The 25,892-nt window shown below is 42.1% G+C and overlaps 1 protein-coding gene across 4 annotated transcripts in view; it reads right to left on the bottom strand.

Annotated features, from left to right (window-relative positions):
• The window catches only part of LOC118622623 (mitochondrial intermediate peptidase), a 176,240-nt gene that overhangs the window by 39,722 nt on the left and 110,626 nt on the right, over positions 1 to 25,892 (bottom strand). The window contains exon 17 of one of the 4 annotated variants that reach the window (XM_036250045.1): positions 14,566 to 14,671. The exons of the other annotated variants lie outside the window; for them this stretch is intronic. Coding sequence (XP_036105938.1) covers positions 14,585 to 14,671 — 87 coding nt within the window. The 3' untranslated portion in view covers positions 14,566 to 14,584. Of the gene's footprint in view, positions 1 to 14,565; positions 14,672 to 25,892 lie in introns of those variants that run through there. 4 annotated transcript variants of the gene reach the window in all.

The raw sequence follows: 25,892 nt of genomic DNA, 5'->3' as shown, positions 1-25,892 counted from the left end.
AACTTGTATGGAATCATAAAATACCCCGACTAGCCAAAGCAATTTTGAGAAAGAAGAACTGAGCTGAAGGCATGTTGCTTCCTTAAGCTATACTACAAGGCTATAGTAATCAAAACAGTAGTATTGGCATAAAAATAGACACATAGATCAAAGAAACAGAAGAGAGAGAGCTCAGATATAAACCCACACATATAGGGTCAAATAATTGATGACGAAGTAGCCAAGAATACACAATGGGGAAAGGACAGGTTATTAAATAAGTGGTATTAGGAAACCTGGACAGCCACATGCAAAAGAAGGAAACCGGACCCCTGTCTTACACAGCAGGGAAAATAAACACACCTCTTTATATCTTGTGACTAAAACAGTGTGCTCAATAAATATTCATAAAAAGAGTAGAAAAATTAGAATCAATTTACTATAATTTAGATACAATCAATACCTGTAAGTCCAAATTCTTTTTCCATAATTAACTGGTTTCAATCATCACTAAAATTATAAAGATGTCAATAAATAGGTAAAACCCAACTGATTAATTTACTGACTATACACACAAATCTGAATTTCTGAGGTGACAAAGCAAAATTAAAATAAAATGTTGCTAATTTTTATTAACTTCTCATTGAATTAGGCCAAGGTACATTGGTAATACTGAAGAATGTATGACTATTAGTTATATTATGTCATCTCTAAAATATATGAAATTTGGGATCTGCACAATAACATTTTCATTTAACTGGCCTTTACCTATTAACCCTTACCTAATAACTTTAAATGATATTTACACAACTACATTGGTCTGAATAACTGCTAATTTCAAACTTATTTTCTAATTCTTATGGCACAAGATTCCTCCAGATCATTAAAAAGTAAATTCTATTTTTAGAATTTCATATATGTTGCCTAAGATGTACAAAAGTTATACATATGCAATTAGAAAATATGTCTTATTAAGGGTTATGCTCCTGGTAAGATAAAACTGAATGAATAAAGATGGTACAAAACACCTTCACCTCCAGGAACACATAATAACCACCTCTCTGCTCTCTATGTAATACTGTGAAGGCATTCCAGAAGTTTATTAAGTAATAGCCTATTTTGAAGTATAGCCCAGGGCTTGTGATAGTATGTCATCCGCAGGTCATGTTACTACCTGCATTTTGTACAGAGTAACTGACAGAAATGAAATACGTGACTGATCCACTGAAATTACTAGGGTTGTCTGCTTTCTGTCAACATGTCATCAATCCTCCCTGATTATCTCGTCTGAAGAATTTCCAAAATTCCTGATGCAACAGCTTGCAGCAATTTCTTACAAAAAAGAAACTGCTATAGTTATGGTTGAGACATATGGAAAACCTGGGTAATGCCAAACAGTACATAGTCTCGCAATTCAAACAAAGTGTTAGATAAATATAATCAACGTCATTAGTTAAAATTTGTACTTAAACATGCAACACCCAAGTCTTAGTATAACTCTTCACAGAAAGATAGCATCAAATTGCATCGTTCTGCAAGGTTACAATAAATAGGAGTTATATATTAGTCTTCTTATTCTCACATCTCCTAAATTCAAAGTTGACGGTGTAATCTTCAAAAGGGTCAGCCCTGAGTGAAGGCTTGTGAATGCTGACAGGACCTGATGGGCTTGCATTTCCTTGTCAATGTCTAGGTGACTACATTAGATCTTATTCCACATACAATAGCCAGAACAGTCTTCTGAGGTCAGCTGATCTCTAGCTGGCACAGCGGTTCCATCTCCTCGTTCATGGAAGGAGCAGAGCCCATCAGGAGTGACCTACCACTCCCTTCCCTGCTCCAGGATCTTATGCCATCATTTATTCTTAAACAAAACAAAAACCACACACCACAAAACTCACCCTTTAAAAAAGTGTACAATTCAGTGATTTTTACTATATTTACAAAATTGTGCAACCATCAATTCTTACTGAATTCCTAACATTTTCATCATCCCCAAGAGAAATCTCTTACCCATCAGCAGTCACTCTGCATTGCCTCCTTCCCCCAGCCCGACAACCACTAATCTATGTTCTGCCTCCACAGATTTGCCCATTCTGGACATTTCAAATAAATGGAATCATACAACAGGTGATCTTTTGTTCTTGGCTTCTTTCACTTAGCATAAGGATAATTCATATTGGAGCACGATTCAGTATTTGATTTCTTTTTACGGCTAATATTCTATTGGATGGAGACACATTTATCCATTCATCCAAATGTTGATGGAAGCATATTTGGGTTGTTTTCATCTTTTGGCTATTATGAATAATGCTACTAACATTCAAGTACAAATTTGGGGGTAGACATTGAGTATATACCCAGGAGTAAAATTGCTGGGTCATACAGTAACACAATCTTAACTTTTTAAGAAAATGCCAAACTGTTTTCCAAAGTTGTTGTACCATTTTATGTTCCCACCAGAAGTGTATAAAGGTTTCAGTGTCTCCACATCCATGCCAATGCTTGTTATTTTATCTTTTTTATTATATACATCCCTGTGGGAGTCAGGTGGTATCTCGTTGTGGTATGATTTGCATTTCCCTAAAGACTAATGATATTGAGTATCTCTTCCGGTGCTCCCATTTTGTGAATTATTTAACCTTTTTTGATAGTGTTCTTTGAGAGGTTTACACTTTGGTAGAGTCATATTTTCCAGATTCTTCATGATCTCTCTAACCTTGCATAAGTGTCTTGGCATTTAAAGAATCAGTCACCTTTAAACTTTACGTAAGACTTGGGCAGGGAAGACTCTCATGGTGGGTGAGTGCACTGTCTGAGCGTGCTGTAATTCCAAGTTCAGGGGCATGTGCCGGCATCGGGTCCAGGGTGGGGGAAGGGGCATAACGTCTCTTGGGTTCAGGCTGCTGGGGTCCACAGCACTTACAACTGCGTGGTCCTTGGCAAGCACTGTTGGGGGCCTGCAGTGGCTGCAAGGGCTGTTGGAGTCCTCAGTGGTGCCAAGTCCAGCAGCTAGGGAACAGGTGGTGGCGGCCAGAGCTGGTGATGTGCACTCCCGGCTGCAGGGACCAGCTGTGTAGTGGCAGAAGCTGGAAGCAGACACGCACATAGTGGTGGGAGGCGGGGCTAGCAGCAAGGGCCAGGGCCACCTGCGGGCTTCCCGGCAGCATCTGCGGGGGCCCTGGCTGTGGGCATGCCGTCTCATTTGCTCTACAGTTCGCCCCTGCCCTAGCATGTGCACTGCAGCGAGACCCCGGTGATGAGGTTGGGCCAGGGTACACCCTGGAAGGGCTAGCTTGGGAGCTTGGTTGGTGGTGCAAGCCAGTGACAAAATGCAGGGCCTGATCTGGGCCCACAGGTGCCTGAGGGCCCTGGCCGTTGATGTGCTCTCCATGTTTCCAGCCTCCCGCTGGACAGGTGCACATCGTGGAGGCCGGTAGCAGGCGTCCAGCCGGCAGCGTGGTGTGCGGTGCACAGCTGGAGGGGCTAGCCCTGAGTGTCGCCCAGCAGGCGAGGTCAGCCACTGTCTAGGCGGTGTCTTTTGCTCACGTAGCCACAGCGATCTGAGTTGGTGCAGTTCCCAGGCTCCAGCAGCAGAGGGAACAGGGAAGGAGTAAGCAGGGACTCTGGAGGCTGGTATCAGTGAATGTCAATAGCTGTGGGGTAAGGCAAATGCTGGCAAATCTGCAGGGGACCCATGGCTGTGCTGGACTGGCCTGCAGAGCAGGTCACTTGACCCATGAGTGCTCTGCCGCTACAGTAGGCTTGCTTTCCTTCCTTGTTCCCAGCCACCTGCACAGTCTCAGCTTTGCCGTTGAGGGGAGGTGAAACCGAAGTGCGTCCTTCTCGAGGTGCCCTGGAAGGCCGAGGAAGCTGGCCACCCACCCTGCCCTTCCTTTGCCAGTGGGCGAGTTCTGTCTAGCTGTCAAGTGCCCTCTGGCACTGAGCACTGCCGGCTTGAGCCACAGCCTGATGAAGGCAAAATGAAGCTGTCTCCTTTCTCGTGTGGGTTTTTGTTTTTGTTGTTGTTCCACAGTGTTGCTAAAGATTCTTAAACAAACTCCAGGGCTGTCCCAGATCTGATTTTGTTTGTGGATAGCGGTCTAATTGCTGATGTTTGTTGGAGGATGGAGACGGGTCGCCGATGTTGCCAACCTGGTGACATTACTCCTGGACTCCCACAGTCTTGATGACTGTAGCTTTGTAGTAAGTTTTGAAATTGGGAAGTGTGATCACTCCAAGGATTTTTTTCTTTTTCAAGATTGTTTTGGCTATTTTGGGTTGCTTGAATTTCCACATGAATTTTACAGTCCGCTTGTCAATTTCTACAAAAAGGCAGCTGAGATTTCAAATGATTATATTGAATCTATAAGTCAAAATGTGGGGAGTATTGTCATCTTAGTCTTTGAATCCATGAAAATGAGAAAGCTTTCCATTTATTTAGGTCTTCTTTAATTTCTTTCAATAATAGTTCATGGTTTTCAGTGTACAGGTGTTAAAACACTTTTGTTAAATTTATTTGTATTTTATTTTTTGATGTTATTATAAATGGAACCTTTTTCTTAATTTAAATTTTGGATTGTTTATCACTGCAGTATAAAAGTACAATTGTTTTGTTACTGATCTTATATCCTGTAACCTTGCTGAACCTGTTTATTAGTCCTAACAGTTTTCTGTGGATTCCTTAGGGTTTTCTAGATGCAAGATCATGTCATCTGCAACAGAGATCACTGCACCGCCCTGTTCCCATCCGAACGCGTTTCCTTTTCTTGCCTAGCTGCATGCTGTGTGGCGGACGTGGTGTTGGCAGAAACGCTGCCTCACTCCTATCGAGGGGAAAGCTCTGAGTACGAGGTTAGCAAGGGCTCGTCCTGGGTGCTCTTTATCAGGTGAAGGATCAGCACTGACCCTGGATTCCTTATCCCCAGTTATTTTCAATCAATTTTCGACTCCCGACAATTTTATCTCAATATATTTCTTGTATTTTTCCCTTTATGTGCATGTCTACTATCAATGTCTAATTTAGGCCGTTATCACCTTCTGCCTAGATTGTAAGATCTTTAGGGCAGGATCTATGTGCATATATATTTTTTTGTAAGCAGAAATGTTGCATTTATTAAACAAGATCAAGATGCTGTGGAAAAGAAAAAGCAACTACTGGCAATAAAAATGTAATTGTGAAAAGCAAAAAACTAAAACTAAGTAACCCAAAAAACAAGGGAAGGGTAGGAGGAAGAAAAATCACGGCTCTCTCCTAGGACAGAACATAAAGCAGAAACATAACAGGAGTAACTGAATGAAAGGATAGAGACATGAAACAACCCTCCTCCTGCAAAAAAACCTAAAATGCTGGATAAAATGTACTTAAAAAAATATTGTGAACACACTGCTGAGATAGAATAAAATATGAGCAAAATGATCAAGCAGGTAATATTTACAAAAAATTGATGCTTTTAATTATATGGTAAAAGTCACTATATTTTTATTTGTTTTCATCTATTACTTAAATCACTTCTTGTCTCCTGCCTTCTATCTTGGCATCCTCCAACTCATACTCCGCACTGAACCTTAACTCTCCCCTACAGCTTCTATCTGTTCATGTCACTGCTCTGCTTACAAACCTTGAACCTCTGGGGTCTCCCCATTCCTGCCAGGACCAAATACAAGCTTCTGCAAAGACAAAAAGGACTATTTACTATTCACTTCTCATCTCATTTTCACCCCCTCCCATACCCAGTTCCCCACCATCGAGCATCCCTAGACGAATACATCCTCTGGCCCTTCTATCATACTTCACGTGTCCCTCCTTCCCCCTCCCTACACTGGCGTAGGGGTGGTAAAACCCGAGTCAGAAATACGCCCAGATAAAATGTCATTTCAGACTCCATGAGGCAAAACGAACACTTTTCTATTCACAATGGAACAATCATAGCACCGATGGTGTCCGTCTTCACACCACCGTACGTGTGCGCGTACCCGGCGTTCCTGGAAGGTGTGCCTGTCAGGGAAAGCAGCACACACGAGGAGAAAGGAGATGGCGAAATCAACAGGAGCTAGAGTTTTATTTCTAAATAATTTAGTTGTAAAGGCATCTCTACCTGACAAGGTTTTAGGGCTGATTTTGGGAAGAAGGCTAGAATAAGCAAAATCATGGGGCAAGTTAACATGGTGCTTTCCAAAATGCAGAGGTTTGTGAAATCGATATAGGTTGTGACCAGCATTTTTTTTGGTAGAAAACACCGCATATAGTAGGGTGACTTTTTGTCCTGGTACCTACTTGTGTTTCCGTTGTACACACTTACCTTTAAGTGTACATATATACATTTGTATAATAGAACATAGGGTAATGCATTTCTTACTGTGGGTTTGATTCAAAATGCTTACAAGTCAACAAGTTGACAGTCCAGGGACACAGAACAGAAAATCAGTGCTACTAGAAGGAGAGAAGCAAGGGCAGAGCAGCAGATGAAAAAGCCTAAGAAGTGACCTCACAGCATCTGCTCTGGGGAATGTTCGGATCTCACCCATCAGACACAGGAGCCTCTGTGGCTTCTACACTGAACATTTTACAATATCTGTTTTTTCTAACACTGTGACAATCACAATGCGGACTCTCAAATGAGGTGTCCCTGTGCGACTTCTGCCCTAGTGGTTCGTCTTCACGAGGCTCCTGAGATCTGGTCATCATCTAAACAGAACAGAGGAGTTGTACATATAACTTATGAACCAAATTTAGCTAGCCATTTTGAGATGTACTACCCTGGAGAATAAAAGACAGTACTTTTCAGAAGTAATCATGGTGAGGAAACAGGATGGAAGAGCAATCCGGATTACTGAGCTGAGAGTACCGACTGTTTCCGATGCCCAACCCCAGAGCTGGGTGATGCCCCTGGGGATGTGTGAAGCCAGGTGATGGGTGCATGAGAACTATTTTTGCAATTTAGGAATAAACTATTTCAAAATAAGAGGTTATTAAAAATAATTAGGAACAGTGTTCTGTGGAGTCCTAGGATCAGTGCCAATAGGATACCTTGAGATTCTCCTACTGCTGTGCTTGTTCCTCAGTCACTGCTGAGATACTCCAATTCATAGCTCAACTCTCTTATTTCAAATGAGCCAGCTCAGCAGCACCTAGTATTACTCCACTTTTTTTCAATGCCATGCTGTGCTAAACTAAGTGGTGGCTGTATAGTATTCTCCAAAATCCTTTAATTTATTTCTTTATTCATGTTAAAGTCAATATAGAGTTGGTTAAACATTTTAGAGGATATACCAGGTTTCAAGAGGGAAACCGAGTTAGAAAACGCGGCTCTGAAATAAATGTAAACTGTCACTTGATTTATAGACCTCCAGTGCTTTCACTTACAGGACTCAGCACCACGAAAGCTTGTTTAGACTATGCTTTGGCTTAAGTGAAAAAAAGTTATTGCTGAAATTGTATAAATCATTTCAAATATTGTTTGATTTTAGCTTTTAAGTGTCTGCGTTTTTCTAAATGTTCTGAGAAAGTTTGGTTCACTTTTTACTCTCCATAAATCAGAAAGTATTTCAAAGCTTCCTTGAGACACAGAAAAATATACACACGTGAAAGAATGATTGCATCATCACTAAGCTAAGACTCCTAAGAAAATGGACATCAAAGAAGCGACTAACAGGGTGCTCACGTTTATAATTATTAAAAATATACAAGACGAAACAAGAAGTGTAAGAGACACCAAGATAAACTATTCCACTACATTAATCACAACATATGGTCACGGAAGGCAGCTGGAGGGCACACCCACCGCAGTCAGACTCACACAATTAGCCGTGCATTAATACGGGGACCTCTGGTGGCCCGGAGAACGGCTGTCCTTCAGGAGCAGGGATCACCCTCAAAAGCCACTGACAAATTAATGCTAAACACACAGAGACGTCCATCTATTTAAGGAATTCATTTGATTTTCCTGCTCTTACCTATCCTATATGCTAATGATGAAATTATATTTCCCACACACTGTTTTTATCATTTAAATCCCCCCTTTCAATAATCATTTATTATGCTGACAATAATAATACTTAACATATATTTTATGTTTACTATGTGCCAGTGCTTCTGACTTATACATATTTCATTTAAGCCTCACAATAGCCCTGTGGTTAGATATCACCATCTTAAAGATAAAGATCTGATGCTTAAGACTCATCTCGGTCATTTGAGATCTGCAATGTTCTCTTCTCTCAAACACCCAGACTAGCCTTCTTGGAAACCACGGGTCAAACCAGAAACATTCTATTACAACCATAAACAAAACAACAACACTCAAAGTTCAAGTCACTGAAGCAGCTGAAGACATGAAAATACACAAATACTGGAAAGGGGCAGGAAACTATATTTATGTTGTGAGATATATGATATGTGTGTGTATCTATCTATCTATCTATCTATCTATCTATCTATCTATCTATCTATCATCTATCTATCTATCTAGGTAAGTCTGGAAAACTCCTTAAATCTGGTGAGTAAATATCAAATACAGTAAGAATATATTAAGAATGCTAGCCACAAAAATCAACACACTAAGGTACTTTCTATGTATCAATGATAATCAGCTAAAAAAGGGGCAGGGATACATACAAACATATCCCATTTACAATAGCAGTAACAACAACAACAACAAATAATAATAGTAATAATACACAGGAATGCATTTAATAACATGTAGTAGGGACTTCTAAAAACATTCTAAATAAAGCCCAGTGTGATAGGAATAAGGAGATAAATGAAACATAGGAGCAAAAGCATGCATCTGTATTTAAAAAAAAACCCAATAATCAACAAATGATTATTCAGCCTGGGCAAGAACCCCTGTGATGGAAAGCTTAGAAACAAATCTTGTTGTAGAAAAACTTACCATCTCACAAAGGAAGCTTTTTTAGATCAGTGGAGAAAAATGGGTTATTCAAAAACCAACTAAAAAAACTAAAGCTGGTTCTAAATCTCACACCTTATACCACCATGAACTTAAATAATAAAGAATTAAAAGTTAAAAATAAAACCATAAAAGTACTAGAAGAAAATAAGTGAAAAAATTTAAATACTCTCAGGTTAGGGAATTCCTTTTAAGCAGCGAACTGAAAATCTGACAGGTTCAACTAAATATCATCACTGCCACCATCAAGCAAACTAACAAAGATAAAACTGTCTTAATGTTAAAAAATCATAAAAGGCTAACATCCCTATAAAAAATCAATAACAAAAAACACGGAAATATAACTATATTAATATAAACATGGGAAAATGACACAAAAAAACAAATAGGCAGTTCATCCCCTATCCCCCACACAGACACTAAAATACCACAGGCAAAGATGTTGGTTTTATTAGTAATAAAAGAACTGCAAGCAAAAATGAGTTGCAGAATGTGTGGTCTATCAGATCGGCAAAAAGTAAAAAATAAAATAAAAAGTCAGGGTTGTCATGGGACAGCTACCTGGATTTTAGCTCTGCAGTGTGTACTGGAATACAAATGGTGTGTACCTTTTAGCCCAAGCAATCCCACTCTTGGGAGTTTAAGGGGAGTCAAGTGCACAAAGGTATATGCACCCACAGGGTCATCTGCAGGCCTGCTTAATACTAAAAAATGGGATCAGAATCTTGAACAAGAATTGGGGGTAAGAGCATAGGGTTCTGGGACAGGGTTTCTGAGCAAGAGGAAGAAATGTGAGTACCAAATGGGACCTGGGAAAACACTGCAGGGGAGAAGGGGAGGCCACAGTTTGGCATGTAAGTAAGGGTCAAGCATACTGCCCACTCTGCACAAAATATTAACACATCATCCCTGGCCCACAGTAATAAAAGCCCTTGGAAATGGTTTATGAACAAAGTCTAAACTACATTTCATGGAGGACTGTATTTAGTCCTAGTAAAAGACATCTGAGATTTTCACATGATTTGGGAAAGTAAGGTGAGTCACATTACATACTCAGTTAAAATAAGTACATTCATTTTCAGTTATTAATATATGTATATGTTTTATCCAGGCAAAGGATATTCTCTTTCTTTTGTGTTCTCTACCATGGTGCTTCTTTACAGTGCTCTGCAATGGAAAACTGCTCAGTGTTGTAAAGAGCCTGGTTATCAATTCAAAAGCCACAGTTTTTAGGGTGCAACTTCCCTGAGGCAAGAGAGTCTGCACTCTCAACCACCAAGAAGGGAGGGGCAGTACTCAGGCTCGAGAGGAGTGACTTTTTAAAAAAATTTATTTAAAAAATTTTTTTTCCTTTATTGATTTGAGAGAGAGAGGAAGGGAGAGGGAGAGAGAGATAGAAACATTGATGAGCGTGAACATTGACTGGCTGCCTCCTGCATGTCCCCCACTGGGGATGGAGTCCACAACGTGGGCATGTGTCCTGACTGAGAATTGAACCAGCGACGTCTTGGTGCAGGGTCAACACTCAACCAATGAGCCACACGAGCTTGACTAGGAGTGACTTTTATATCCGGAACTAAAGTCATGGAAAGAGAACTTCTACTCAACTTAATTTAAGCCTAGCTCCGATCCTTCATCCCAATTGGTACAGAAAGGGCCTGCGTGATCCCTGTAATTTCATTATCTTTAATTCTGAAATGCTACATAGCGCACTGAAAGCCCATGTTATTGGAGGCCACCTGAAGGTGTCTGTGTATGTGTGTGTGCATGCTTACCCTTCTGATTTCATAAGGAATACATGCTTATTATTAAAAATTGAAATATAATAAAAAATTTTAAAAGGAAAATGAAACTCACCCCTAACCCAGGTCTGTGTGACAAACATTTGTTAATATGTTAAAATTTCTCTTTATGTCTGTTTCATACTATCTACAATTTCATATCCATTTTTCACTAGCCTGATTTTAGGGATTCTTTGTAAACATTAATAGCTGTATATCTTCATCATATGGACTATGTCAGCAAGGAGAGGCTACGTTACGATGCAGTAACACAAACCCTGCGATCTCTGTGGCTTCGACAGCAAAGATCTGTCCGTGGGCAGGCGCCAAGCCCTCAGGCCAGCAGGCGGCCGCTGCATCGGCACTAGGCTCTCACGCCTGCAGGGTCTCCACCAAGTGGGTGTCACTGGTTGCAGGGCCAAGAGAAGGACATGTGGATAACTCCACAGCAGCTCTTAAAGGCTCCGTTTCTGCTCCATTTTTGGGGTCCAGTTAGGTCACATGGCCACAACCAACTGCATGGAGCGAACTAGGAGGTGCGCTTCCAGGAGGTGCAGAGACGGAGAGGGGTCAGTGAGCAGGCCCAGGGCCGCCACACCGGTGCACCATCGTCTGCTTGGCCGTTCCGTGAAGCTTCAACTCTGCGATTACTTCGTAAATGTGATTATCAGATATAAAGCTTTATTTGGTATTCCATTTATTTCTTTAGAATAAATGCCTAAATGTTATATTATTGGCAAAAGAGTTACATAAGCTCTCTGTGTTCTTGATCCCTGCAGCCAAACGCACTTATCTTCCTATGAACACATATAAAAATATGTATCTCAGTCTATCAATACTGGCACTAGTATATTGTCTTTTTATAAAATATTTACTGATTTTATAAGGGAATATGTTATTTTATTGTTCTTTCCATTTGCCTATTTTTGTATCCTAGGCAAATAAATTTATTTTATTGTTGTTATATTATTTTTGTTGTATTTGTATAAGCTCTTTATGTAGCAACAATGTAAACCATTTGTCATGTTATAGCTTTTAAAAACTAGTTTGCTTGCCTGTGAATTTTATTCATGATTTCTGAGAGAAATTCAAGTTTTTGTGATCAAACTATTACTGTTCTCATTTGTGATTTCCATTTCTTTTTAAAATTACTATCTTTCTCTAAATGGAAAACATATTTGCAAGTATATGCCATTTTTAATGGCTTACTTTTTCGACTTAAGTCTTTGCTCCATCTGGAATTGATTTCATGACATTAAATTAGTGTAACAGAGAGAACTCCAGTCCAACAGTCAGGCGCTATGTATACTAATCCTGTCTGCGACGCCTTAGGTAAGTCACCTGACCCTCCCTGCACTCTGCCCCTGCCACGCGGTTCCAGAGTCGGGGCAGCTCCTGAGCGGCAGTGCGGAGCTGAAGGGGACACCTGGTCTCGGCCACAGCCAGAGTATCAGAACAAATACGCAAACAGAAATGGTGTACTTTCATTTTGCAAACTACCATGAAAATAGATCTCATTTCCAACACCTTCTCTAGGACTCCCAGTTTCTCCAGCACAACTGGTTCTGAGCTTCCTCATCCAACTGCAAAGGGTCTAAGTGAGACGAGCCCTGCACTGGCCTCTGCTGATGTCCAGTGGGGCCCAGAATGCCCTGCTCGGCCAAGGTCTGCCCCCTCCCTGGGCCCCCGCTCACAGCCCCACCACCTTCCTGTCTAGTTTACATCAGCTACCAGGAAGCTCTGTGTATTTTCAGACCTCTTCTCTCTCCTCCCCATCTCCCACGAGTTTTCTGGAACTCAGTCATCAGCAACATCACCTACTTTTCATCTGCCTTCTGTGAATGTGCCCTTCACTTTTTTGTTCTAACAGAAACCTGTGCCTCGCTTGAGAATCCGACTTCCCTTGCAATCTTTTCAAATGTCTCATATCACTGGACTTGGAGGTGGGTAGTTTTTTCTTTTTTTCACTGATTGCTCTAGACCAGTCGTTCTCAACCTGTGAATCGCAACCCCTTTGGGGGTCGAAAGACCATCAGAAAACCCGTATTTCCGATGGTCGTAGGAACCGCGACTGCTCCTGTAGTCTCCAGGCGGGTCTGCCCACAGGCAGGTGCGCCCACAGACAACATAAGGTACTGTTCTAGACTGTTCTCCCTCCTTCGTAAAAATATGCCAGCTTCCGTCTTCCTGACAGTGGCCTACAGAAATTCGATAGCTGTCGCATCCTTAGCTAGAACTTCAGTCATTCCCACTCATTCCTCAAAGGTTTCTAACGTCTGCTTCACCCCAACTCTCACCAATGCTGCTCCTTCATAATTCTAATGAAATCAATGACCCGGACCTCATCTTTCAAAAGCCCGTGTGTTACAAAGAATGACGCCCCTCCCCCAAAGATGTCCCTGCTCTAATCCCTAGAATCTGTGAATGTCACTTTACATAGCAAAAGGAATTTATCAGATGTGATTAAATTAATGATCCCAGGATGAGGAGATCATTGTGGATGATCTGGGTGGGCCTTACATGTAGTCATAAGTGTTCTTACAAGAGACAGACAAGAGGCCATGTGAGAAAGGGCCAAGGGAGCAGAGATGGGCCTGGTACGGCCTGGAGCCAAGGAACACCTTCAGCCTCCAGAAGCTAAACTTCATAAGGAATGGATTCTCCCTTGGAGCCTCCAGAAGAAACAAGCCTTGCGAACACATTGATTTTAGCCCCTTACAACTTGTTTGGGACTTCTGACCTCCAGAACTGTAAAAGAATACGTGTGTGTGTGTTTAATTTTATTGATTGATTTTAGAGAGAGAGAAGAAGGGGGAGAGAGGAGGAGGAGGAGGAGGAGGAGAGAGAAACATTGATTTGTTGTTCCACTTATTTATACATTCATTGGCTGATTCCTGTGTGTGCCCTGGCTGGGAATTGAACCTGCAACCTTGGTATATAGGGACAACACTTTAATCAACTGAGCTACCCGGCCAGGGCTTGTGCTGTTTTAAAGCACTACTTTGTAGTAATAGGAACAACATAAAACCTAAGTACTTTGGCCTCTTGACTCCTTGACCTTCTCTTTTAACTCTGTCCCTCACTGTCATGGTCACAAGACAGACCTTGTCATTACTCTAACCGGAAACCCTCCATAATACCAATTTCAAGTACTGCCCTCAATCGTCACCTCCTGCTTTATGCTCACTTTCCCCAGTACCTTATCTCAAACCCCACTGGACTTCAAAATGGATTGATCCTGCTAACCAGTATGCTTTAGCTCACTCATGTGCTCATTGTTCTTATTTATCCAATTAAATCCCACAGTCAGTCGTTATAATACCTCTTTGCATATCCCCTCAAGGCCGCTGCCTACTCTTGGGTCACTATACTCACTCAGCCACTATACTCACTATATTCACTCAGTCCTATACTCACTCGGTCACTATACTCACTATACTCACTCAGCCACTATACTCACTATATTCACTCACTGTACTCACTCACTATACTCACTCAGTCACTATACTCACTATATTCACTCAGTCGCTATACTCACTCGGTCACTATACTCACTCAGTCACTATACTCACTATATTCACTGTACTCGGTCACTATACTCACTCACTATACTCACTCAGTCACTATACTCACTATATTCACTCAGTCACTATACTCACTATATTCACTCAGTCCTATACTTACTCGGTCACTATACTCACTCACTCACTGTACTCACTCACTCACTATACTCACTCGGTCACTATACTCGCTCAGAGCTCAGGTCAAGCTCAGTGCCTATGTTTGCACAGCTGACTGTGGCTGGCAGGGCACACCCACCTCAGTCAGAGGCACTCACCTCAGGGGACCCTTCGGCTGCCCCGCAGCGCCTGGCCGAGCGCACTCCATGCACACCCGCTCTCAATGACCACTTCACGCCTGCTCCTCTGTTCCTACCAGCGCCACCTTCACTCGCAATCTCAGCTGGCGACTGCTTGCTGTTTCACTGCGCGGAGAGACCTGAAGGAAACTTCCAGTCATACTGACCCTGTGCCTGTGTCTTTGCTCATGAGCTCTGTGGATGACTGTGCTCCCAGCAAGACTACCCCTCTATGTACATGCAAAACCACATCCTTTCTCACTACTCCAACAATTTTCCCATCACTTGCCTGTATCACAAATTTTCAGTCTTAATAGATATTTCCCATTAGCCTGTACATGTTATTTCTCTCATTAAAAACCAAATGAAATCAACAATCAAACAAACAAAAAAGCAACGTCTCTTTATCCCGCACTCCCTCCAAGTCCAATTTTCTCCTTCTCTCATAGGAAAACACGGAGGAGTTGCCTATGCTCACTGTCTCCAACACCTCTCCCTTGGTTTTCTCTTGAAACCCACTCCCCTTAGCCTTTGGCCCCCACCACTGTTCTGAAACTGTTCTCACCCAGGTCACCCGTGACTTTCATGTTGCTAAACCCAATGGTGTATTCCAAGTTCTCAACTCGAGTGAGCTAAACTCGGTTCCACTTGACACCCGAACCACTCCCTCCCTGGAAACACCTCCTTCAGTGGTTCCTGGGGCCTCACACCCCACTACTACTTTCCTGCCTCACTGGTCTCTCTCATTCTCCACTGTTGGGTCCTCAGATGACCAGCTTCCAAATTATGGCCCACGGCTCATCTTTGAGAGATATCTTTTTCCATTTATACTCACTCTTAAGGGTGATCTCACCCACAGCGTTGGCTTTAGATACAATCTCTGTGTGGATAACTCCAAATTGCTATCTCCAGCCCAGATTGCACCTCTGAACTTTGGACGTACATATCCCCCTGCCTGTGTGACATCTTCTCTTGTCTAAGACATCTTTAATTCAGCACTTCTAAAGCTGACCTCCTACTCATCATTAAGGACCTGCTCTCTCCATAGTCTTCTGCACATTAATAGCAACACCCTTTCGGCTGCTCAGGCTAAAACCCTTGCAATAGCTTTTGACTCTCTCCCTCTCTTACATTCCAGTCTGTCACTCCTCTGCTTGAAACTGTCAACCAATAAAAAAATAAGTTTAATTTGTAAAAAGAATAAAAAAGCATTTATTTGAGCAAAGAATTGGAATCTGAGAGAGAGATTCAAGGAGCAAGCCAAACTGTGCTCTGGAAAGAAAAAAGAAGGCAGCGTTGGTATAAAGGTAAAAAACCACAAGCTGACACTGTTCCTGTTGCCTATTTAATACGGTGTGATGGCTAGTTCAAAAGGGGTCAGTCAGATCCAGGAGATGAAAGTCTGAGCTAAGCACCAGTATGGGAATGGGTAAGGAGGGGAGCTGGAGAGGGAGGGCAGGTTCCAGGATACACACTTTACAACAGGAATCTGCGTCCAGACCTCGTCTGGTGTGGACATCTGCAGGTCTGACTTCCCTAATGACGTCCCGTCTCCATTCTAGGGCCCACTGACAGCAGTATTCCATTTTAGATGTTTTGGTTCATAACACCTTCCCATGGCTTCCTTTTTCATCCAGATTTGAGCTAAATCCTTACACAAAAAGGACAGTGAAGTGGCCTATAAGCATATAAAGAAAAGTGTCCAGTATCATTTGTCATGAGGAAAATATAAGTTAAAACCACAGTGAGATAAGGCTTCACATGCGCAGACGGCTGAAACTGAAAGGACTAAGACGGGACAGGATATGGAGCAGATGTACATCCGAGCCTTGCTGGCTGGTATGTCACTCAGGAGAACGACTTTGAAACAATGTTTGGCAACAGCTACATTAAAACTAAACAGAGGTATACCCTTATCATTCCTGAAACAACTACTTCTATCTGCCAAAAGACATATACAATAATAGTCATAGGAACTTTATTCATAATAACCTCAAACTAGAAATAATTCAAGTGTCCAGCAATAATGGAATAGATCAAAAGTTGTGGCATGTTACCAATGAAATACTTGAAAGCAATGGAAAACAACAGATCAGTGAAACATGCAGCAGATGAATGGATCGCACGAACACAATGTCGGATGAAAAAAGCCAGACACAGAGAGCACCCCACATGGTTACTACGATACCCCGTGGGGAAGGTGTACTGAGGGGCTGCAGGGGTTCTCTAAGATACCAGAAATGGTTTTGTCTTGATCTAAACAGTGAGTACACAGGTATTGCAGATATAAAATGTCAGCGCTGTGTATTAGAATTTGTATATTTTATGTAAGTTATGCCTCAATAAGAAGGTTAAAAAAATTATAAATAACAAGCCCCCACCATGCATAAATAATTGTGGGGCCCTGAAGAAATAATAAACAAACATAAAATGGGCCTTGTTCTTGTGTGAATTTAACTCCCACTGGGAAGATAGAAATTAGCCAACGACGTCAAGTACAGTGGGCTGACCGCGGGAAGGGAAGGACCCCGCGCTGTGCCGTGTGAACGGAGGAACTGGCCGGGTCTGGACAGGGGACATTTCAGCCGCGGAAAAGTGCGGAGCACAGAGACTGCTCCGGGGTGAGGGAGACAGGGGCGGAGAGCCTGGCGCCGAGGAAGCGGGGTGCGCCGAGCTGAATGGCGGTAGTGACCGGGTCATGCAGGGATCGCGGTGGCGAAGGCCTTTGGCCTTTAGTTAAACCGCAGCAGAAGCGGTGGAAGGTTCAGGGAGGGGCTGTGGTCACCAACTCTGTACTGAGACAGATCTCATTGGCAGCTCTGTGGACGGGGAGAGGAAAAGCAGGTCAGGGGATACTCAGAGGGGAACCGGGGTCCGTCTGGAGTCAGCCCACCGAGAGGAAGGCAGGACAGAGCCAGGGAAGGACACCACGGAGGACTGCAGATCTGCTGGCTCTTGACGGCTAACAGAGTAATTCCATCTTCAAGTCACGTGCATGTACTACTTACTTCAAACATAACTGAAATATAAACAGCACTACTCAGCTGGAGGCCTCTTAGGTTGCTGACACTGCCCCTACAGTCCCAGGGCACGGAGGTGAGGGGACACTGTCAGAAGCCCCTCTGGCTGCCACGCTCCAGGAACAGCCCTGCTCACAGCTCATCCTCACTGTGGACGAAACATGACCCGCCTTAGACAATCCGCAGAGAAAAAGCTTCTGAAAATGTAAATACCTTAAAATCTAAAAGATACATGTGTATCATTCAAATTACAAAGTTTACTTGGTAAAGATCTAATATCCTGGATTTTTATTTTACTATATCTAGCCTATGAGAATTTGTAGGCAAAAATAAAAAATGAAATGGAATAACAGCAGTATGCATGAAAACCAAGCCAGAAATGAAAGCTGGTGACTTGGCACAAAGGACTATATTAGAAAAACAACCCGGGTAATCTTATAATATCCTCATGTTTAAATCAGTGAAATCTGGGGTTGCAGCTGTCCCACAAACTGAAACCATATAAATTTTTAGAAAATGAGTCAATCCCGAGATTAAAGTTTCAATTTATAACACTTCTGTGTTTTAGTTACAAAGCCATAAATAAATCTAGCATGACAGAGAAGGTAAATATTTTCTCAGTTGTTTATGTAGCCAAAGAGGAAAGGAATTTAACATGCAATTAACCACTTAGGTTTTCTGAGATATGCACCATATGGTAGTTGTATTTAAGAGAAAGAAAAAATATTGTTTTGTTTAATCCAACATTTGCTTAGCAACATCAAATTAGCACAACCTGGGCAGCACCTTTACCTCACAGGAGACTTTTCCATCCTAGGAGAGTTGAGCTTAGAAACAGGAGGAAATGTGATTTCTTTCCCAGGAAGAAAAATAAAACAAAACAAAACAAAACACAAACCAACCAAAAAGAAGGGGTGAGGACTGTTAACAAATAATTTAAATTCACTAGAGACAGAATGATGAACTTTTAACAATGCTGAGGTTTTAGTTCTATATTTTTAACAAGCAGTATTTACACACATTAAGAAGAGAGACCTGGATGCCATCCTCCAGGCCGCCGCTGCCCAGGCGTGAGTGAGAACAGCCAAGGTCCAAGCAGAGCTCGGGCCCTACCCAGGGCTCTATGCGGTCACGGCTCCTCTCACCAGACTGCATCTATGAGTGACCGACCTGCCGGCCAGTGTGGCTCAGTGGTCGCAGCATCGGCCTGGAACCCAAGGGTCACGGGTTTGATTCCCGGTCAAGGGCATGTACTTGGGTTGCAGGTTTGATCCCCAGCCCTGGTTGGGGTGCATGTGGTAGGCAACCAATCTCATATCGATGTTTCTCTCTCTCTGCCTCCCCCCCACTTCCATTCTCTCTAAAAAAAGTCTATGGAAAAAATATCCTCAGGTGAGGATAACAAAAATAAATAAATAAATAAAATAATTGGAAAAAATCAGATTGCCACTTTAATCCTGAAGGTAGAAATCATTTTCTAGATGAATATTTCTTACCTTATTGGTCTATTAATTCTAAAATTAAAGCTTTCAAAGTAAAATCAACACGATGCTACATGAGGTCAATAAGCTGTGATATGATCTCCAGTGAAAAGTTTTGAAATAAACATTTTAAATGAAAAATATGAAAACAATATTTAATCTGCTTGAATGCACCACTGTTAGATATCTACATGCATTTACATGTATATGCACTCACATATGTATTTTGAAGAAAGAACATCTTCAAAATTGGCTCTCAAGTAAAAAGGAAAGGAAATAAACTCTAGTAGTACTAAATCAAAGTTATAACACCCAAACTGTGTATATTTTTCTTGTTTTTAAGGCGATTAAAAAACAAAACTCCAGATAGTAAAGTAAATCTGGTACAGTGCTCTCAACAATCTATCTGCACTCTTTCATTACATTGCCTTCGCCTCCCTACTCCCCTGCTACATGGTTAGAGGTCTGTTTGAAAGTTAATCTGGGATGAGCACACTATAAAAACAACTGGGTTTACCACTGGATGCACTCCTTCTCCCTACTGGTAAATTAGTGGTTACTTTCATTTGCACATATAATCATGATAACAGCAATGTCAGCTTAAGAATGTGCTCTAAAAACTGAGCAATTTCAACATAAGAAGCTCTCAAATAACATGTAAGTTGTTTGCTAAAAGTTCACTTATTAGTCCGTTATTTGGGAACTCAGAACACACATCCAAAATAAATGTTGTATAAATGATGTTCCAAGCTAGCAAACAGTCAACGTAACCCTAAAATAACAGGAGAGCAGAACATTATACAGTTGTAATTGTAGTAGTAGAAATAGAAGAGAAAATAATATGTTTAAAATTTTGTTTTCTGCTCCCACCCGAGAAAAGTTGTTCCAATTAGTTCTTCTCCACCACACTGGCTGATTCAGTGTGTGCCCACTACTTAAATATTCCTATGAGCTGTCTCCTAGGTTCTTACCCAGCCAATTCTCCTTGTTTAATGCTGTCCAAGTCCATAGGAGTCTCTCTCTAGGCTAGCAATGCCCAGATGTACATGGCTCTAGCTTCGATTTGTTTTCTGGGCTACCAACCATGGATCAAAGAGCTGCTCACAGGCATCTCCGCTTGGATGTCTATCATCACCTTAAACTAAACTTATCAATTTTTGCACCCCTCACCCCATAAAGCAGCTACCCCTCCTGTATTCTACATTTCACTGAATGCCTTCTCCAGCCCTGGAGATGGCCCTGTTCAAACTGTGGGTGTCACCCCAACTCCTTCTCCTTTAGCAACACCTCCCAACCTATCACACACCAAATACCAAGGTCTGGTTCATGGCCTGCTGGCGCCTCTGGACCACTCTATTCTGTCTAGTCAACTTTTTTTCTCTTGCTCACCCTCCCGCTGCCTCGCCAGTGCCATGCCTCCATGACTGCTCACTGATGCAAAGTACTCAAGGATGAGAGAGAAGGCACACACCCGATGAAAACATAAAAAGCACCTCTTTTCCTCATGAATATTTCAGGAAAAAAGACTCCCTCTGGGAATGAAAAACGAGGGTCCCAATAGACACGTATGTTAGCTGAATTATGCATCAGCATGTCTCAATCTTCTCAACTTTTATGTTCAGTCCATCTGCTCACAACTCAAAGCAATCTGAGGGGCTCAAGGAATATTTTATTAATGAATGTTTCAAAGACAGTTGTGAGTCATAAATTATGTCCATCTTCAATTATGCCCAATTGTTTTCCAAAGCGGTCCCACCAAATGTGCACTCCTGTCCACATGTGGGCAAGTGCCTGTGACCCCACACTCCTGGACACTGGGTGCTGTCAACAGTTTCATTTTTGTCACACAGGTGAGTACCTTGGAATCCCAGTGTGGCTTTAATCAGCACTCCCTGATTAACACTGAGGTCATTTTATAGAGAGCTTTGCAAGTCCATGTCTTTTGCATTTAAAAATATTCTTTTTTAAAGATGGTACATTTAACTTATGTTGTTTTAACTAAAATAATATATAAGTAAGTAAAAAACTGCTCTTTTCCAGTTATATATACTGAAAATATCTACTTCCAGCCTGTAGCCTTTCACAATTTTTACATTTGTTGATGAACAGAATATGAAAATTTTAATGCAGTTGAATTTATCAGTCATCTGTTTTATGGTTAACTGTTGCTATTTTTTTGTATTATATGTTGCTACAACACCATTAAAAAAAACCCCTTCTCCGTCCACAGATCTACAGTGCTGTTCAGCTTATTTTCAAGGGTCCGTAAATGTGCTGAGTCTGCTCTTGGGTTCTGAGTTCTGTTCCATTTTTCTGTTTGATCATTCCCATACCAGGGTTACACTGTCCTAACTTCCACAGTTTGGGGTGAATACTAATTCTCTGGGGCAAGTCCACCAATCTGTGGCGGGGCAAGTCCACCAATCTGTGGCAGGGCAAGTCCACCAATCTGTGGCGGGGCAAGTCCACCAATCTGTGGCAGGGCAAGTCCACCAATCTGTGGCAGGGCAAGTCCACCAATCTGTGGCTGTCCTTCAAAACTGTCATGGATATTATTGGGCCACTGCTTTCCCATAAAATTTATATAATGGGCTTGTTAGGTTGAGACAAACAAATGGAATTATATTACTTTAAATTACAGATTAACTGGAGACAAATTTATATATACTGTATATACACACACACACACACACATATATATATATATATTTTTTTAATCCTCACTTGAGGATATTTCGTCATTGATTTTAGAGAGGGGGAAGGAATTGAGAGAGAGAGACAGAGAGAGAGATAGAGAAACATTGATATGCAAGAGAAACATCAGTCAGTCACCTTCCATATGCGCCCTGACCAGGGATTAAACCCAGTCTAGCTATTTTCCCTGACCAGGAATCGAACCTGCAACCTTTTTGGTATATGGGATGATGCCCCAACAACTGAGCCACCTAACTGGGCCAGTTGGTATCATTTTTACATTAAATTTTCCTATCTATAAATATTGTTTAGTTCTTCATTGATTTAGGATTTTGATCCTAAAGTGATCAAAATATAAAGGGAACTCATTTTTTAGTGGGTACCTCATACCTATTAAATAATAATGATATCTTCATTGCCATAATGATATCTTTTAAAATTTTTTAGTATGTTCCTGGTAAACAAAGATAAAATTAATTCTTATATAATGATTATTCAGAAAAGTTGCTAATGTCTCATTTTTTTATATTTATAATTTTTTTAAACTCATTTTTAATCTCAATTACAGCTGACATACATCAAAATATTTGTTCAGGTGTACACCCAGTGAGCAGACATTACATAACTTAATAAGTGATTACCCCAATAAATCTCACACCCATCCAGCACACCTAGTTATACTGTTACTGACGATATTCCCTAGGCTGTCCTTCACATCCCCATGATTATTCTGTAACAACTTATTTGTACTTCTTAACCCCTTCATCTTTCTCACCTATCCCCCCAAGTCCCCTTCCATCTGGCAAACAAATTCTCTGTATCTATGAGTCTGTTTCTGTTATGTTTGTTCATTTTGTTTGTAGATTCAAATTGTTGATATATTTATCAACAATTTATTGCCATTGTACTGTTCATATTTTTTATCTTCTTCAAGAAATCCCTTTAACATTTCAAATAATACTGGTTTGGTGGTGATGAACTCTAGCTTTTTCCTGTCTGGGAAGCTCTTTATATGTCCATCGATTCTAAATGATAGCTTTGGAGGGTAGAGTAATCTTGGTTGAAGTCCTTGCTTTTCATCACTCTGAATATTTCTTGCCACTCCCTTCTGGCCTGCAAAGTTTCTTTGAGAAATCAGCTGACAGTCTTATGGGAGCTCCCTTACAGGTACCTAACTGCTTTTCTCTTGCTGCTTCTAAGACTCTCTCTGTCTTTAACATTTTGCTTTTTTTAAAAAATCATCACCCTAGGAGAATTCTCCATTTATTTTATTTACAGACAGAGTGGGAGGGAGGGAGAGAGAGAAACATCGACATGAGTGAGACACATTGATTGGTTGCCTCTGCACAACCGGACCAGAGCTGAGACCAAACCACAACCGAGGTTTGTGCCCTTGACCAGAATCGAACCCAAGACTCTTTGGTCCTAGGCTGATGCTCTAACCTCTGAGCCAAAGTGGCTATGTTTTCCATTTTGATGATGATGTGTCTTGGTGTGGGCCTCTTTGGGTTCATTTTGTTTGGGACTCTCTGTGCTTCCTGTACTTGTAGATCTGTTTTCTTCACCAAGTTAGGGGAGTTTTCTGTCATTATTATTTTTTTAAAAATAGGTTTTCAATTTCTTGCTCTCTCTCTTCTCCTTCTGGTACCCCCACGATGAGAAAGTTGGTACGCTTGAAGTTGTCCCAGAGTCTCCTCACACTATCCTCATTTTTCATTCCTTTTTCTTTTTGCTGTTCTGACTGGGTATTTTTTGCTCCCTTATATTCCAAACCGATAATTTTATTCTCACCTCCACCTCCTGTACTGTTGATTCCCTGTAAATTATTCTTTAGTCAGTTAGTGCAAATTTCATTACTGACTGGTTCTTTTTTATGCTCTTGAGGTCTTCACTAAGTTCCTTGAGCATCCATATAACCAATGTTTTGAGCTCCACATCTGGTAGACTGCTTGTCTCCATTTCATTTCGTTCTTTTTCTGGAGTTTTGTTCTGTTCTTTCATTTGAGACATGTTTGTCTTATTTTGGATGCCTCCCTGTGTTTGCTTCTATGCATCAGGTAGAGCTGCTATTTCTCCTGGGTGTGGTAGGGTGACCTAATGTAGTAGGTGTCCTGTAGGGTCCAGTAGAATAGCCTCCCTGATCACCCCAGCTGGGCACTCGAGGTGCACCCCTCGTGTGAACTGTCCGTCCTTCTGTTGTAATTGAGTCAGTTATGTATGTATGTATGTATGTATGTATGTATGTATCCATCCATCCTCCCCCGAGGACACTTTTCCATTTTTTGTTCAGATAGAGTGGGTGGGAGAGAGAGGAAGAGAGAGAGAGAAACATCGATGTGAAAGGGACACATCGAGTGAATGCCACCCGCATGACCCATCCAGGGCCGGGGACAAACTGTAACCGAGGTACGCGCCCTTAGTGGGAACCGAACCCGGGTGTCTCTGGACCACAGGCTGATGCTCTAACCGCTGAGCGAAACTGGCCAGGACTGTAATTGAGTCTTGAATGCTGTTGGCATGTCAATGGGAAGGATTTACTCAGGTTGATCAGCTCCAGGACTGGCTGTGACCACTGATCACCAACCTCCAACTACCTTGGAGGAGCAGTTGTTCAGGGGCCCACCACACAGAACAAGACTTACTTCAGCAGTGCTCTGGTACCCACTGAGTATGTTGCTTATGGAGGTGGTTGGGTGATGGTGCTTCGACAGGGTCTGAAGCTGTCCACTGGGTGTGCTGGCTCTGGGGTCTCCCAGGAAGTGCAGGCCAAGGTCAGCCACTGCCTCCATTCTATCTGGGGCCACTCAGCATGAGCTACAAAATGATCTCCAGATGGCTGCTTCATGTGCTTGGCTTAGATGTGCCCAGAAAGGCCAAGCTCTGAACCAAGGCCAGCTGCTGCTAGTGCTGGGCCTGAGGCCACTTAGGGAGAGGTATGATCACTTGCTGATGCTAGACTGAGAGACTTTAGGAAAACTTGAAGCATGAGCCAAGACAGGCCATTCCTATGGTAAAGCTACTGGAAACAGCTTGGTTGGGCCCATAAGATGGGTGGGGCGGGGCCTCAGGGAATCAACAGGGCAGAGCAAACAGTGCGAGCCAGGTTAGTAGAGTCTCAGTTATGATGCTGTCTGCTGGCCCCATGGGAGAGGGCTCATCAAAGGAACAATGGCCTCTGCCAGCATTTCTGTCTGGGGGAAAGCTGCCTCTCCAGCTCTTACCCTGATGCCAAACAATTCAGTTCCTCCCATATGTCTCTGGCGCCTTTTAAGTTCCTGCCCCTGTGCCGGAGCTCAGAGGACACGAGTCTGAGTAAGTCCGTGTGCGGGCCATTTAAGAGAAACTTCCTGGGACTCCAGCCCACCAACCTTAATTCATGCTGGTTTCTACAGTCAGGGGTTATGGGGACTTCTCTTCCTAGCATAGGAACCCTGGGCTGGGGGGCCTGGTGTGGGACTGGGACTCCTTGCTCCTCAGAGGGCATCTCCACAGCAGAGGTATCTCTCCTGATTTTTATCCACCATACGTGGGTGTGGGACCAGCCAGTTCTGTGTCTCCACCCCTCCTACCAGTTTCGATATGGCTTCTTCTTTATATCCTTAGTTGTAGGGCTTTTGTTCAGCTCAGTTTCAGGTGGTTCTGAATGATGGTTGTTCTGTAGTTTACTTTTTACTTTTTTTTGTTTATCAATTTTTAGAGAGTGAGGAAGGGAAAGGGAGAGAGAGATAGAAACATCGATGAGAGAGAAGACTGACTGGCCGCCTCCTGCATGGTCCCTACTGGGGATCGGGCCCACAACCTGGGCATGTGCCCTGACTGGGAATCAAACCAGTGACCTCTTGGTGCAGGGGTCAATGCTCAACCACTGAGCCACACCTGCCAGGTGACTGATCTGTAGTTTAGTCGTAATTTTGATGTGGTTGTGAGAAGGGGTGAGTACCATGTTTACCTATGTTGCCATCTTGACTGGAAGTCTGCTCTGGTTAATTTTAATAATTTACCTGTAGATAACTGTTTTCCCAGTAAGCAACAAATCATCTGCAAATAATGACAGTTTTGTTTCTTCATGTCAAATGCCGGTATCTTTTCTTTTGCTTGGGTCACTACCCTGATGAATGTTGCATTGAAAAAAATCTAATGATCATCCTGATCTTATTCTTTATTTT

The sequence above is a fragment of the Molossus molossus genome, unplaced genomic scaffold, assembly GCF_014108415.1.
Source record: "Molossus molossus isolate mMolMol1 unplaced genomic scaffold, mMolMol1.p scaffold_m16_p_9, whole genome shotgun sequence".
Lineage (NCBI taxonomy): Eukaryota > Metazoa > Chordata > Mammalia > Chiroptera > Molossidae > Molossus > Molossus molossus.
The sequence above is the reverse complement of the archived record's forward strand: the minus strand, read 5'-3'. Positions and strand labels throughout refer to the sequence as shown.